The sequence below is a fragment of the Stenella coeruleoalba genome, assembly GCF_951394435.1.
Source record: "Stenella coeruleoalba genome assembly, chromosome: 2".
Classification (NCBI taxonomy): domain Eukaryota; kingdom Metazoa; phylum Chordata; class Mammalia; order Artiodactyla; family Delphinidae; genus Stenella; species Stenella coeruleoalba.
Window position 1 is genome coordinate 84,670,902 of NC_137147.1, and position 15,086 is coordinate 84,685,987.

General features: G+C 53.9%; 1 protein-coding gene across 1 annotated transcript in view; it reads left to right on the plus strand.

Annotated features, from left to right (window-relative positions):
* The window catches only part of MAPKBP1 (mitogen-activated protein kinase binding protein 1), a 52,166-nt gene that overhangs the window by 30,805 nt on the left and 6,275 nt on the right, over positions 1–15,086 (plus strand). Inside the window, exons 4-23 of the mRNA XM_079914498.1 lie at positions 4,724–4,786; positions 5,011–5,068; positions 5,806–5,976; positions 6,357–6,494; positions 6,749–6,931; positions 7,499–7,659; positions 8,441–8,630; positions 9,206–9,352; positions 9,566–9,741; positions 10,519–10,610; positions 10,877–11,002; positions 11,386–11,456; positions 11,628–11,749; positions 12,020–12,095; positions 12,206–12,317; positions 12,491–12,554; positions 12,812–12,946; positions 13,154–13,290; positions 13,495–13,550; positions 14,610–14,846. Coding sequence (XP_079770624.1) covers positions 4,724–4,786; positions 5,011–5,068; positions 5,806–5,976; positions 6,357–6,494; positions 6,749–6,931; positions 7,499–7,659; positions 8,441–8,630; positions 9,206–9,352; positions 9,566–9,741; positions 10,519–10,610; positions 10,877–11,002; positions 11,386–11,456; positions 11,628–11,749; positions 12,020–12,095; positions 12,206–12,317; positions 12,491–12,554; positions 12,812–12,946; positions 13,154–13,290; positions 13,495–13,550; positions 14,610–14,846 — 2,515 coding nt within the window. The remainder of the gene's footprint in view (positions 1–4,723; positions 4,787–5,010; positions 5,069–5,805; positions 5,977–6,356; positions 6,495–6,748; positions 6,932–7,498; positions 7,660–8,440; positions 8,631–9,205; positions 9,353–9,565; positions 9,742–10,518; positions 10,611–10,876; positions 11,003–11,385; positions 11,457–11,627; positions 11,750–12,019; positions 12,096–12,205; positions 12,318–12,490; positions 12,555–12,811; positions 12,947–13,153; positions 13,291–13,494; positions 13,551–14,609; positions 14,847–15,086) is intronic.

Here is a 15,086-nt window from a genome sequence, read left to right on the forward strand (position 1 = left end):
AGACTGAGGAGGCTCCCACATCAGTGCTTTTTTTTTTTTTTTTTTGCGGTACGCGGGCCTCTCACTGTTGTGACCTCTCCCGTTGCGGAGCACAGGCTCCGGACGCACAGGCTCAGCGGCCATGGCTCACGGGCCCAGCTGCTCCGCGGCATGTGGGATCTTCCCAGACCGGGGCACGAATCCGTGTCCCCTGCATTGGCAGGCGGACTCTCAACCACTGCGCCACCAGGGAAGCCCCACATCAGTGTTTTTGAGGTCTCTTCTCTTGGGAGGACCTCAGCAAGCTGGGCACAGGGGGACCTTGGAGGTCTTTGCCAAGTTCTGCCTTCACCATCTGCGTTATTATCCTCACAAGTGGAGCTGTGACTGAGGGTTGGTCTCTTTTTTCCTCTTTCTCTATGTTGGAAGGTTTCCAAATTTGAATAATTAGAAGTAAAAATTTCAGCTTGCCCTACCTGTGTGTGTTTCCCTCCTCTGCTTAACTCTCCCATGACACACATGAGAATTTCCAGGCTACACTGGGGGGTGGGGGTTGGGAGGTGTTAGAGAAGGGAGAGGTTGCCTCATAGCTAGTCATCCTCTGTCTGCATTGTCTTTTTACACACACGTGCTGCTCTCCCTCCTTCTTCCGCCATGGAGTCCGACCTAGGGGAGACAGGAAACAGAGGATGCTATGGCCCAGCAAGACTCAGAATTTATGTGCGGTGACTTGGGGAGTGTTCTCAGCCGCCCTTGAAAGGCCACCATGCTGCTTCGGGTTTAAAGGAGCCCTCATCACCTACTTTTTCTGGATTTGGAATGTGGCTGTCGGCATCTGCATCAGTTCATTTCAAGTCAGATCAGCTCTGAGCTGAACCCCTCTGCTGTGGTTTATCTGGAGCTGATCCGAAAGCTAGGTAACCCAGCACCATTCAGACTGGAGGCCATCACCAGAGAGGATGAACCTGCAGAGGACCGCCTTAGCCGGGCGGCACAGATAGCAAGAAAACGTCAGCTCTCCCGAAAACCTGGTGGGCTTTGCGTGATGGTGGCAGGCCTGGGGGTTATCATTTTTCACACACTGAATAAAATATTAAAATCTAAATATCTAGATCTATGAACTTTGAACTATAACTGCTATAATTTTCATGTGCCCTGTTATGATTTCCAAAGATTCTGTAGCCAGAATCCTTTTTCCCTCCAAGCGCCCCAGTCTTCTCTGCCTCTTCTCAGAGGCTCCTGCCCTGGTGCTCTGTGTGTTAGGTCAGTGTGCTTTCTGTGTTTGTCTCTCCTTTTCAGCTTCAGTTTTCTCTCCTTTCTCCCACTCCCTCCACTCTGCTTTTCTGAGAGCACAGCTTCTGGAATCCTGACTCTCTTTTGCTTTAGCTGAGAGGCCTTGAATAAGACCTCTGAACTCATTTCTCCACATTGAAGTGGGGCTGATTGTACCAGCAGTCACAAGCTTGTGGTAAGGATTAGCTAAGACCAGACCTCTAAGGTGCTTAGCAGAGTGCCTGCTACACAGAAAGTGCTGGATAAATGGTAACTCTTATTATTGGGCCCACTGTGTGAAGAGCAGTAGACCGGTTATAAAAGGAAGTGAAGGCCTTCGTGCTTAGAGTTCGTTGAAACTCTCGCGTGGTGCTTTTTAACTTAGCCAGGAGGTGTCACTTCCATTCTCTTTCTGTGCTTCTGTGCTGCTCTCCTAGTCACTTGAGGTAGTTTCTCCCTCAGCATTTCCCCCATCCCTTCCTTGCTACCTTCCAAGCTTATCATCTCCTAAGTGGATGAAGACGTAGATATTTTCTTTCCCCAGGCTTAACCCAGCTCTCCTTCCTTGGCTGCCTTCCCGGAACTTTAAAGGAAGCCTCCTTTAGAGTTTTTACCATTACTCAGATCCTAACAGGACTCACCTCCGTTTTTCTGAAGGAAAAACCTGACACAGTCCCTGAGCACCTTGTTCCTCACTGCCAGGAGTCCCTTTTGGCTTCCTGTCCATGCTCCAGGGGGAGTAATACTAAGATTTGCCGTTTGTTTGGCTCCCACTCTGTGTCCAAAAAAAATTATTTGATCTTCACAGAAGTCCTGAGAGCTTGATCCTAGTGGCTCCTTTTTAACAGATAATGAAATAGGCTTGTGACTTACCCAGGGTCACAAAGTTGTACGTGGCAGAACAAGGACTCAAACCCTGGTCTCTGACTCAAAAGCTCACAGTGTCCCCACTGTCCCACACTGCCTCTGAGGATTTGGAGATCCTCGGTGCCACCTTCCATAGAAGACAGGTGGGGCATGCAGTAGGGAGGAGAGCTGGGCCTACGGATACCCAAGTAGACCAAGCTAGTGGACCAAGGGAGGCATTCATCCATTCAATAAACGGTTCTTGAACAACTGTGATGGGCCAGACTCTGCTAGGCACAGGAGACAAAACAGTGAGCAAAACCAGGCACAGTTCCCACCCTCATGGAAGACGCAGTCTGGTGGAGGAGGCAATCAACAATAAATATCCTACTGTATAGCACAGGGAACTATATTCAACATCCTGTGATAAACCATAATGGAAAAGAATATGAAAGAGAATGTATATATATGCATAATGAGTCATTTTACTGTACAACAGAAATTAAACACAACACTGTAAATCAAGTACACTTCAATAAAATACATTTTAAAATTAAAAAATTGTAAAATTGCAGTTGTGGTAAATGTCACAAAAGATTGATACAACTGTGTTGTGAGAGCATATACTGAGGCCATCTGACCTGAGATCTGAAAGAGAACTATGTGTTAACTAGTTGGAAAAGGGAGAGAAGAATGCTCTAGACAAGGGAAGGTGCTCTAGCAAAGGCCTGGAGTCAGAGGAGCGTAGCAAGCTAAAGGGAATGAAAGGATGTGGTTGGAGCATGGTGCAGGGTGAGGCTGGAGGGTGGGCAGGGGCCACACCACCCAGGGCCTTCATGGTACTTAAGGGGTTGGGTCTTAGAAGCTCCCCAGGGATGTTCAGCAAGGGGTGACACAGATCAGAGTTGCGCGTGTTCGATGTAAAGAGGCCTGGACGCTGGAAGAGCTACGAGTCCTGGCTCTGCTCTTTATAGGAGCCTAGGTTTCCTCACCTCAAAATTTTGGAGGGTTGGACCAGGTGATCTTTAAAGTCACCTAGCATAGTGCATTTAATTCCTTCCATCCTTCCTTCCGACTCTAAGGTTTTATGAATCTTACCTGTTTTGGAGGAAGTAGGCCCCCTGTATCCTGGACTGCCCCTCACAGAAGCTGGACAAGTGTGCTTGTGTGTGTGTTTTGGGATGGGGGAGGGAGAGTGATGGGGCACAGAGTTTCCAAAGCCATCTGATTTGGGTCATATTTTTAAAAACCCTCCTGACGTGGCATTCTAGAAGGGAAGTGGGAGACTGGAAGTTGGTATAAAGAGAGAAGGAGAAAGGAAACAAAGATTAGGAGAAGGAGAGAGAAGAAGAAAGAAAACAGTGAGGAGGGATTTGGGGGAGGGGACTAGAGGAAAAGATGATGTGACTCAGGGATTCCAAGGCTGTCCATCAGCCTGGCAGTTCTGGGCAGAGCTGGTGTCCCTCCGAGATCCCAGTGTCCCCAGTGATTACCTGTGGCGTTTGCATATGGAAGTGGTTTATTGAGCCTGAGATGCTGAGCCCTCATTAGCGGCTTGTACCTGCCTTCGTTTCAAGTTTCTGGCAAGCGGTGGGCTTCAGATGTGGGGTCTGCAGTGCCTTCCCACTAAACCAGGCTGAGTCTGGAGGACGTAGCCCTCTCATCCTTCTCTCCCCATCCCCTTACCTGGTGTAGCAGGCTCCACGTTTGCTCCTGGCAGCTAGTTACAGTTCTGATGAAGCGATGAGGCAGAAAGGCTGTGGGCCCCTGGGCATGCTGATAGCCAGGGAGCCTGAGGGAGAACACTGCTGTCCATAGCTTCCCGCTTCTTGCCCCCAAGTCCTACCACCTGGCCTCCCCTCTGGAGCTGCCTCTGGAAAGTCAGTCTGAGCCTGATCCCATCCAGACTCACCTTCTGGCTGCAGAGGGTGCTCCCAGCCTTCTCCCATTGTCTTCTGGCAGTCTGGAGGGTCCGTCTCAGGTTCCTCGGGGCCAGGGATTCTTGGGGCTGGGCTTCCCCAGGCCCTCTCAGGCTCTCTCTGCCCCTCCTGCTAGTTGTACCGAGCCTCCTAGCGGTTCTGGTCCCCTGCCTCCTGCCCGCTCCATCACCTGATGCGTAGAGGGTATGTGGGGGGGCTGGGGGGGGGGGTTGGCTCCTGCCAAGTACACAGGTGGGCACACACGTGAGAGGCCTCACTCCTTGGAGCTCAAATACTTGACACACGTGTGGCTCCATGTCGCACTGGCTGTATGTATACCTGTGGCCTGCTTTGCCCAAATCACGTGAGTTCTTCCCTCCTGCCCCCCTTCCTGGGCTGTGCAAGGATCGTGGGAAGGCCTGGGTCCCTGCTGCCCTTTGCGGCAGAGATGGCGCTGGTGCCTAGGGACCTGGTGGGGCTAGACTTGCAGAGAGCCCTTTCACCCTCATGAGGCTGCAGAGATGGGCCCTTATGGGTGGGAAAGGAAGTGGGAAGAGCAAATTGCCAGAAGAAAGCGGTCAGTTGCCCTCAGTGGCAAGTGGAGCCCCCTTGAGCTGGCTCGCCCCAGCTCCCTGGCCTGGGGGCCTGGAGCTCCTGGGGGAGCTGTGGTTTGGTGCTGAAGTCACTTGTCTCACTCATCTCCCCAGGTGTGTGGTCGTGCTGTTCAATCCCCGGAAACACAAACAGCACCACATCCTCAACAGTTCCAGGTAAATGGGTCTGGGCCCTCAGGGGGCATCTCCTGGAGTCTGTGAGAAGGGCACTGTCTGAGGTCTCTGTGGCTCTGGGGACTGAGACTGGGCCCCAGGGCCAGCTAGGGAAATGTCACACGTGCCGTTGGTGTCTGCCGGTCTTGCCTTTTGAGGGGACTGTGAGGGAGCCGGGCTTAGGCAGGGCTGCCAGTGCCTCTTTGAGCCTGCCTCATTTCTTGCAGGAAGACCATCACTGCCCTTGCCTTCTCCCCTGATGGCAAGTACTTGGTCACAGGAGAGGTGAGTGTGGAAGGGGGGCCGCAGTACTCTGAAGAGGGTGGGTGGCCTGGCCTCAGCAGAGAGCTACAGTCCTGGGCCTGGTTAGGGCTGCCGCCGCTCTGGCTGCCTGAACAGATGCCAAATCCCGGTTTTGGCTGCACCTTCAACCAGTGGTGCTGAAGCCTCAGTGGGCATCAGAGTCAGCTGGAGGGCTTGTTAAAGTGCACATTGCTGGGCCTGCTCCCAGAGTTTCTGGTTCTATAGGTTTTGGGGGGGGACCCCAAAATTTGCATTTCTAGCAAGTTCCCAGATCATGCTGATTCTGCTGGTTTGGGAAGCACACTTTGAAAACCACTGCCGCAAGATATTCCTTGTGCCTGGGGGCCCCCTGCTGGGCGCATGAGGGACACCTCTCCCTTCGCAGTCTCTTACAGGGAGGCATAGGCGTGGGTGGTGGTGGTTCTCAACCCTGGCTGCCCATCAGGATCCCTCTAGGAGCTTTGAACAAACACAGAGGCGCAGACCCTCACCCGGAGATACTGAACCAAATCTGGGGGTGTTTTCTCTCAGATAATCGTTGTTGTCCTGAGATATTTATCATGTTTCCTCTACACCTTTGCCCTGTGTAGCACTCTGCTTTGGGCCGGGGGCTCATTAGAGAGACTGTGCCCAGTAGCTGGAGAGGTAGGCCCCACCCTGAAAGGCTAGGGGAGGCTGTGTGCCTCTGGCCCTCACTTCCAGTTCTTGCCTCCCTGCAGAGTGGGCACATGCCTGCCGTGCGGGTTTGGGACGTGGCCGAGCATAGCCAGGTGGCGGAGCTGCAGGAGCATAAGTATGGCGTGGCTTGTGTGGCCTTCTCCCCTAGTGCCAAGTACATTGTCTCTGTGGGCTACCAACATGACATGATCGTCAACGTCTGGGCCTGGAAGGTGAGTGGGCCGGGTGGGCCGGCCTCGCAGCCTCATGGGGGTCCAAGGGCCAGTTGGGGACCTGAACCCCTTCATTCCACCCTGCTGATCTCAGTTTTATTCTCGAAAATGACCTGAAGCAGAAAAAAGCAACTGTGTAGCCAAGCGTGTTGGTAGAAAGAGGCTAGCTTTGTGCCTCCGAGGACCTCCAGAGGCAATGAATCTCTTCAACTCCTCTGGAAAAGGATTCTCCTTCCACCCCTCTTTTTCTGACCAGTAAATCCTGGAAAGAAACATTTTTTAAAGTACAAATCCTATCTAACCCTCCTTCATCCTCTGAGCCTCTTTCATCTTAGCTCCAAGAGGCAGAACTTCGATTCTTCCTTTGGCTTTCCTTCCAGAAAAACATTGTGGTGGCCTCCAATAAGGTGTCCAGTCGGGTCACTGCGGTGTCCTTCTCTGAAGATTGTAGCTACTTTGTCACTGCTGGCAACCGGCACATCAAATTCTGGTACCTTGATGACAGTAAGACCTCAAAGGTGAGGTGCTCAGGCTGGAAGTAGCCCCCAGGGCCAGGGTCTACTCAGCCCACCCCAGGAGACTGCTCCCCTTGGGCCCCTCTGCTTTCTCAACAGCCATCCAGAAGTTCTGGATGAGCCAGATGCTGTCTGGGCCGAGGGGTAGTCTCAGAGGGCAAGGGAGCCTTGCTGCGCCTCCTCCCTCCCCCTCCCCAGGGCTTGGTTTCCAGGGCGCCCCAGGGCGATGGGTGGGCAACAGTGTCGCATCTCCACAGGTGAATGCCACCGTGCCCCTGCTGGGCCGCTCTGGGCTGCTGGGGGAGCTGCGGAACAACCTGTTCACCGACGTGGCCTGTGGCCGAGGCAGGAAGGCGGACAGCACCTTCTGCATCACGTCCTCAGGGCTGCTGTGCGAGTTCAGTGATCGGAGGCTCTTGGATAAGTGGGTGGAGCTGAGAGTAAGTACCTCTGTCCCAGTGGGTGGGGTGGGTGGGGCTGCCTGCGTCTCAGCTCAAGGGAGGACTGTCCGTACTGGGGCTGGGCCCTGCATGCAAGAGGGGACCCCAGGAGGAAGAGGCTTGAGGGAGCCGGAGCTTGGCCCAGTTCCAGCCCAAGCAGATCTGTGTAACTGCCTCCTCCCTGCTCTTTCTGTCTTTCTTTCCCTGCTTTCCTCTTCTGCTCAGAACACAGACAGCTTCACAGTAAGTGGTGCTAGACTCTCCTCTCTTTCTCATGCTGTTCCTTTCTCTTTGCTGGGCTTTTCCTATTTTGTCCTCTTTGCCAAAACCTCTAGTGCCTTAGAAGGCTCCCGGACTCCCATCCCCCATCTGCACGTGGCTGTGAGCCCTCTGCCGCCAGCTGCTGGAGGGCGGGGCATCTCTAGATAACAGCTGAGGGGCTCGGGCCAGAGCAGCTGGGCTGCTTTCTCCTCGCCCCCTGCCTTGGCTGGTGTCTCCTCTTGGCAGGTGACTGTTGAGGAGGGGTTGAGCGGGTGGCCATGCTGACTTGAGCCCCTCTGCCTGCAGACCACCGTGGCCTACTGCATCTCTGTGAGCCAGGACTACATCTTCTGTGGCTGCGCTGATGGCACCGTGCGCCTCTTCAACCCCTCTAACCTGCACTTCCTCAGCACCCTGCCCCGGCCCCATGCCCTGGGGACAGACATAGCCAGTGTCACAGAGGCCAGGTGAGCTGTGTGGGCCCCCTGCCTCCATTTCAGAGCCTTACTCCGCACCCAGCCTTCCTTGCCCGTGTAAGATGAAGGGTGTATCGATACCCCCAAAGGTTACAGGAACATCTCTGCACACACACAAATGTGGCTTTATTGGTACACGGCGCACTGTGGGGGACCGTGGAGTGTCTCAGTATGTAGGCGTTAGGAGGGGCTTCGTGTCAGATTTGGGCTTGTGTTAGATGATTTTAGGATTGGTTCCAGGGACTGAAGTTTTGCTCTGGTTGGGTGCTGTGAGGAAGTGGGGGCAGTTCTACAATTGGACCTTTAATTTTATTTGAAAGGTGGAAGGAAAGGTATGGAGCTAAAGCTGTAATTGGTAAAGAAGTTGCAGTCAGTCCTGAAAGATGGAAAACGGTGATGTTTGGTCATTTTTGTGGTTTGTACAGTGATCTTGTTTTTATCTGTCTCAGACACCGCTACAGAGTGGTCTTGTTTTTGTTTCACTCCGTCATGACCACAGAGTTAGACCTTGTGTCACGTTGGTGTTCTGTGACCTCGTTTGTGTTCATCAGGAGAGCACCATGGCCCAGCAGCTAGTGCTGGATCGGCTCCGAGCTGAGAGCTGTCAGAGGCAGCTTTTTCCTCTCAAGCAGCTGCTTCCAAACCTGCGGGTCTGGAGAGGGCTCCCGTGCTCTGCTCCTTCCTTTGTGGGTGGGCTTCTGTTTTCATTCCCCTCAATCCCTCATTTCGTCAGCTCCTCACTCACCAGTTTGCTCTGTCCTCTTCCCTACAGTCGCCTCTTCTCTGGAGTGGCGAATGCCAGGTATCCAGACACCATTGCCTTGACCTTTGATCCTACTAATCAGTGGCTGTCTTGTGTATACAACGACCACAGCATTTACGTTTGGGACGTGAGGGACCCCAAGAAAGTGGGCAAGGTGTACTCGGCTCTGTATCATTCCTCCTGCGTCTGGAGTGTGGAGGTAGGTGGGCTGACTCGAGACTGACCCGGTTTGCCGGGACACCACTGTGAGGACAGAAAGTGGGGATCCCCAGGTAGAACGTTATGTTCCCACTGCCTCCTCACTTCTCCAGCAACATCCCTGTGTGTCCACATACCTTCAGATGGGTCCTGAGGGTTGAGCTTGAATTTTCGTGCTTATATGTCTCAGGCTTCTTCCAATGTGTCCCCGTCCATCCTTAGCTTTGCCTTGTCCTGGGCTGGGTGATCTCGGATGAGTTACTGAACTTGACCGAGCCTCATTTCCTCCGTGGTGAAATGATGTACCTGATTCATCTAATTGTTTTAAGCATTAAGTGAAATAATGTGAGTGGGAAACATAGAAGAGTTCCTGGTACATGGGAGATGCTTGGTTAATGTACTTTCCCGCAGTGATCTGAAGAGTATCTAATAGTTACGGCTTGCTTACCATAAGACAGAGGGTGGGCTAAGCCTTGGCCAGCATCAGCTCCTAATGTCATTCCCTTCCATCTCCGTGGGCAGGCGAGGGACTGCTCCCTAATTGGAGCTCTGACTTTGTTCCCTCTGCCCCTTCAGGTCTACCCCGAAGTGAAGGACAGTAACCAGGCCTGCCTGCCCCCCAGTTCCTTTATCACCTGTTCTTCTGACAACACTATCCGCCTGTGGAACACAGAGAGCTCTGGGGTGCATGGCTCCACCCTGCACCGAAACATCCTCAGCAATGTGAGCCATGGGGCCCCCACTCCATGCCTAGCACCCACGTCCCTTCGCCTTCACACCGCCTTCTCGGGAACTGGGTCCCCTGACCCTGATCTTCCGGCTCTTATTTGGCCGGCCCCTGCGAGCCAAGGCTTTGTCTTGTCCAGCATTCCTCTCCCCTTGCTTCTGTACTGGGTCAGGCCTGCCTTATCCACTTCTCCTGACCTGCTCCACTAGGACCTCATTAAGATCATCTATGTGGATGGGAACACTCAGGCCCTGCTGGACACTGAGCTGCCCGGGGGAGACAAAGCTGATGGGTCCCTGATGGATCCCCGAGTGGGCATTCGCTCTGTGTGTATCAGCCCCAACGGACAGCATCTCGCTTCAGGGGACCGTGTGGGCACACTCAGGTAATGCCAGGTCTGGAATGGGTACTGCCTGCCTCTCATGGTCTGGGCTGGGGGAGTTAGTCCCCAGGGATAGAGCTTTTGAAAAATTTGGCTCTAAAAGATTGGGGAAAAGATATTCATATACAAGGGAAGGATAATTATAGTGAAGAAGCCCAGCAGAAACCATCCTAATCAAGTAATCAGGCTTAACATCCTCATATCAACATCACAAAGCCCATAATGGTGCACTAAGAAGGACAGCATTTTTTTCTGTGGTATTCTTGCCAAAAATGCAGAAAACTCAGTCTTGTCATGAGAAAACGACAGACCAACTCAAATTGAGGTACGTATGACAGAGCATCAGTGCTCTTCCAAAGTGTCGAGGTTATGAAAGGTAAGCAAAGACTGAAGACTCCAGTCTTTGAACTGGAGACTGAAGAGAAATAACAACTCAGTGCAGTTTGGGCTCTGGGTAGGATCCTGGATCCAGAAAAAGGATGTGGCGAAACTGGTGAAATTCAAATAAAGCCTTTACGTTCATAGTATTATACCAACGTAAGTTTCCTGGTTCTGGCAACCGGACTGTTGTTACGTAAGGCGTTAACGTTAGGGAAAGCTGGGTAAGGGAAATATGGAAGCCCTCTGTACTCATTGCAACTTTTCTCTAACCTGAAAGTTCAAAAATAAAAAATAAGCTTTCAAAAAGGTCAGGGGAGAGGATGTAGCAGAGGAAGCAGAGTGAGTCTCTCCTCCTGCAGCCTGGCAGTGACCCCCTCCCTCCTCTCCTCATCTTTGCAGGGTGCATGAACTACAGTCCCTAAATGAGATGCTGAAGGTGGATGCCCATGACTCAGAAATTCTATGCCTGGAGTACTCTAAGCCAGACACAGGTGAAGTGGATGCCTGGTACCCAGCCCAGAACGGCACAGGGCTCCTCCAATCCTACCAGTGCCACTTACATCTATCCTGGCTGTTGGATGTGGGACTGAGAATCCTTTGACTCATTTGGTGTCATTGCAGGTTTAGAGGAGGACAGCTCTATCCCTTCTATGTGGTTCTCTTGGCTTAGGGATATGGGGCTCAGTTCCTTTTTGCTGGACCCAGATAGGGGCCTGCTCTGGGCACTCGTGGGCTGATGGAGTTCTTCCAATCCCAGGTCTGAAGCTCCTAGCATCAGCAAGCCGGGACCGGCTGATCCATGTGTTGGATGCTGGACGGGAGTACAGCCTACAGCAGACGTTGGACGAGCACTCATCCTCCATCACAGCTGTCAAGTTTGCAGGTAGGGGGCAGGGCAATTGAAATACATTCTTCTGCCTACTACCGATATCTCCCTTGCCCCCCCCCCCACTGCCACCTGCGTCCTGCCTCCGTGAGAAGGGTATGCCCGTCACAGTGGCATGTGGGACAGCAGCTGGCCGGCCCGGGGCTGGATGGGAAGACAGGTGGAATATAGACTCTTAGTCCAGGGGACCCTGAGCAACCAGGTTGGCTGAGAATGGGGGGAAAGGAAGGCCTAGGTTTGGAGGGAAGCATCCTGATTTAATTGGTTGTCTCAGCCTTATAGAGTAGCTCCATAGAGGGAACATGGGGAGGGAAGCAGAGGGAAGGCTGGCCTGCTTGTGGCGAGAGCAGTGGGAATAGCTAGGCCCCCTTCCTCCATAGCCAGCGATGGGCAAGTCCGCATGATAAGCTGTGGAGCAGACAAGAGCATCTACTTCCGCACTGCACAGAAGGTGAGGTTACTGGGTGTCCCTGAATGGGGCAATGGGTTTGTGGGTGGGGGGTGGGGTCGCTACGATTCCCCTACCTGAGGTTACGAGAGGTGAAGGGCGGCAAAAGCAAGGCTCTCTGGGTCTGGTGAGGCATTTGGGCGTGGGGTCTGCCCTCATGCTCCACCCCTGCAGTCTGGAGATGGAGTACAGTTTACACGGACACACCACGTGGTACGGAAGACGACCCTCTATGACATGGATGTGGAGCCCAGCTGGAAGTACACAGCCATCGGCTGCCAGGATCGAAATATTCGGTGGGCATCCCTTTCTCAGACCACCTGACCACATTCCTTCATGCCCGAGGGGTCAGCTCTAGGCAGCTCAGCCCTGTGTCTATCTTTTTGTCCAGGACTTTGTGCCCCCTTGAGCCTACAGCATGAGCACTTTGCCTCACCCAAGAGGTGGTAGCCCCTTTGGTGTTGGGGAGTGGCTTCCAGAGAGAACAGAGCTGCGGGTGAATGCTGGCTTTGCTGCCACCCAAGTGACCGTGACCTCCTCATGTGAATGAGTGTGTTTCTCCACAGGATATTTAACATCAGCAGCGGGAAGCAGAAGAAGCTGTTTAAAGGGTCGCAGGGTGAGGATGGCACTCTGATTAAGGTAAGGGCCCAGTAGGATGGGCGTTGGGCTAGAGAACGGGAGAACGGGGTGCTGGGTGGAGAGGGACTGGTGCTTCCTGTCCTCGCCCAGCTGTATGTCCCACTCCTCAGGTGCAGACAGACCCCTCAGGGATCTACATTGCTACCAGCTGTTCCGACAAGAACCTTTCCATTTTTGACTTCTCCTCAGGCGAGTGTGTGGCTACCATGTTTGGCCACTCAGGTGAGTGTAGCCCTGATACTCTCCCCCTGGAACTTTCCTCTTTCTTCCTTTAGTTTCCTGGGTCCCAGCAGAACTGTCTGTCCCTCCCCTCTAGCTAACTCCCTGTGTGTTGGGACAGACACTTGGCTGGGACTTCAGGGGGGCTCATAGGCCGTATTCTTTGTTCTTCACAGAGATTGTCACTGGCATGAAATTTAGTAACGACTGCAAACATCTCATCTCTGTGTCAGGGGACAGGTGAGCAGAAGCCAGCTTCCCTGAGACACAGATTCTTCCTCTGTGCCACAAACACACCCTGTCCCTCCCCTGTCTTCGACTCAGTGATGTCTTGGGAAGTAGGGCTGAACAGGGATATTGGCTGGGCCTGACCTGGCACTGGAGGGTGGCTCTGGTCTCCTTGCCAGCCTGTGGAGAAAGGGGTACTAGCGGTGTCACCACCCACAGAGACCTACCTACCTACCCCTCCCTCACCCACCTCTGTGGCCCTCCCCCAGCTGCATATTCGTGTGGCGCCTGAGCTCTGAGATGACCATCAGCATGAGGCAGCGTCTGGCCGACCTGCGGCAGCACCAGCGGGGGGGCAAGCAGCAAGGACCGTCCTCTCCCCAAAGGGCTGCTGGGCCCAACCGGTGAGAACAGAGTGTGGGGGATGGACAAGCGGTGGGTGGGCATCCAGACTGCTCGCTGTGGTGGTACGGCTCCTCCTCCTTGCTCTGGACCCGCCATTCAGAAACTCTGTATCTCCCAATACCTGTTTCTCACACGAACGCCCAGGATGTTGGCCTCTTCCCCTATTGAGTCTCCCCTCCCCTTGACCTTCCTTGTCTTGGACTCAGGCATGAGGCCCCATCGATGCTATCTCCTGGACTAGCTCTCTCATCAGACAGTGACAAGGAGGGAGAAGACGAGGGCACTGAAGAAGAAGAACTTCCAGCTCTGCCCATCCTTGCCAAGGGTACCAAGAAAGAGCCAGGTCTGTGGAAGTCTGATGTGGGCCAGACAGGCGCCAGTTGGTGCAGTGGCTAGATGTGCCCTTTTGGGGGCTGCAGGGGTGAGAGCAGTGTGAGCTGAGGAAACTGGAGCATTGCCGTAGCCTCGTAGGGCGTGGGCTGCTGTGGGACCAGCGCTGCACGGTGGGTGGGCGCGAAACTCTCTCTGACTGCCGGTCTCTGTCTAGCCTCGGTGCCCAGCGCAGCCCTGCCCCGAAGCCTGTCCCACTGGGAGATGAGTCGGGTGAGTCACCGTCGTTAAAATGTCCTTGCACGGTTACCAGAAGTGAAGGACGGTGAAAGCAGGGCTCTCTGTACCTGGGGAGGCATTTGGGCATGGGGTCTGCCCACGTGCTCCACCCCTTGTGTCCAAGGAAGGGGAGCTCGAGCCTCTGGGCTGGTTCCAGGTGAGGGGTGACGAAGTCCAGGTATTTCCTCCCTGTGGCCTGCAAGGATTAGTCACCACTAGGGGAAGTACTCCGCTTGTTCAGCCTCCTGGGGGCCTGGGAGTAAACAAAGAACATCTTGAGGTAGGGAGTAGAAAAGGGGTCTAAGCCGAATGGTCACAAGGAAATTGCAAGGAAGTCAAAGGGCCAAAGAACTGAAATCTGGAGAAACTGTAGTTCTGAAGACCCAGGTGAAGAGAGAAGCTCAGAACTTCCAGAAGAGTTAGAGGGAAAAGGCCTTAAGAGGACCAGTAGCTGAGGGGCAACTTCAGGGTGGCCGGGAGGAGGATGAAGGCTTGCAGAGGCTGCCCAGCCTTCCCTTGTCCCGCGTCAGGGTTTCAAGCTCCAGCACCTTTCATTGTCAGCAGGAGTTTCATGGGATGATGGTGGTGTGGTGTCTGGTGCCTTCTGACCAGGCCATGTGTCTCAGGCTGGGGCCATTGGTTTGTCCTTGGTGCTGTGAATGGACTTGGGGCTGTCCTCAGAGTGGGGGCCTCTTAGAGACTCCCAGCTCTGAGGTGTCCATGACACCGGTGAGGACGAAGACCAGAAGGTCCTCTAGGACAGGACAGAGAGTGAAGCTGAGAGCCTGAACTCTGGAGCCAGACTACCTGAGCTGTAACCTGCAGGCAGACTGTCTCTGGGACTTGGACAAGTTACTTAAGGCCTCTGTGCTTCAGTTTTCCCATCTGTACGTGTGAGGCGAATGGTAGTACCTCCTTCATAAGGTGGTTGTGACGATTAAATGAACTAATACGTGTAAAGTGCCTGGCACACAGTAGGTGACGTGTGAGTGTTTGCTAAGACTGTTGTGTGATTGTTACTGTTATTCCTCTCCTACCCCCTCCCCACACCAGGCACAGGAGACAGAGGAGTTCCTGGATCCAGCTCCTGCAGCCAACCAAGGACCCAGAAGAAGGGGGCGCTGGGCTCAGCCAGGCGTGGAGCTGAGTGTTCGCTCCATGCTGGACCTGCGGCAGCTGGAGGCGCTGGCCCCAACTCCTCGGGGCCCTAGCCAGGACTCTCCGGCTGTGAGCCCTTCAGGTCCTGGGAAGCATGGTTGGCAGGCCCCTGAGACCTCACATGCTGGCCAGGTGAGCCCGCTTTCTCCCAGCCGACTAGAGATCTCCAAGCAGCTTTAGCCAGCCTTGTGCCAGCAGCTGGGGCCTGAGCATTGGTCCAGCTGTGCTTGCTCTGCCTCTGTGGGACATGGGTAACCTGAGCTGCAAAGTCAGGTGGGGCTGGCTAGGCTGTGCGGTACGGTGCTGGGGGTGCAGAAGCAAAGGGTAGCCTTTGTCCTGGGCTGGGTTCCTTGGAGGGCTCATGATACGAAG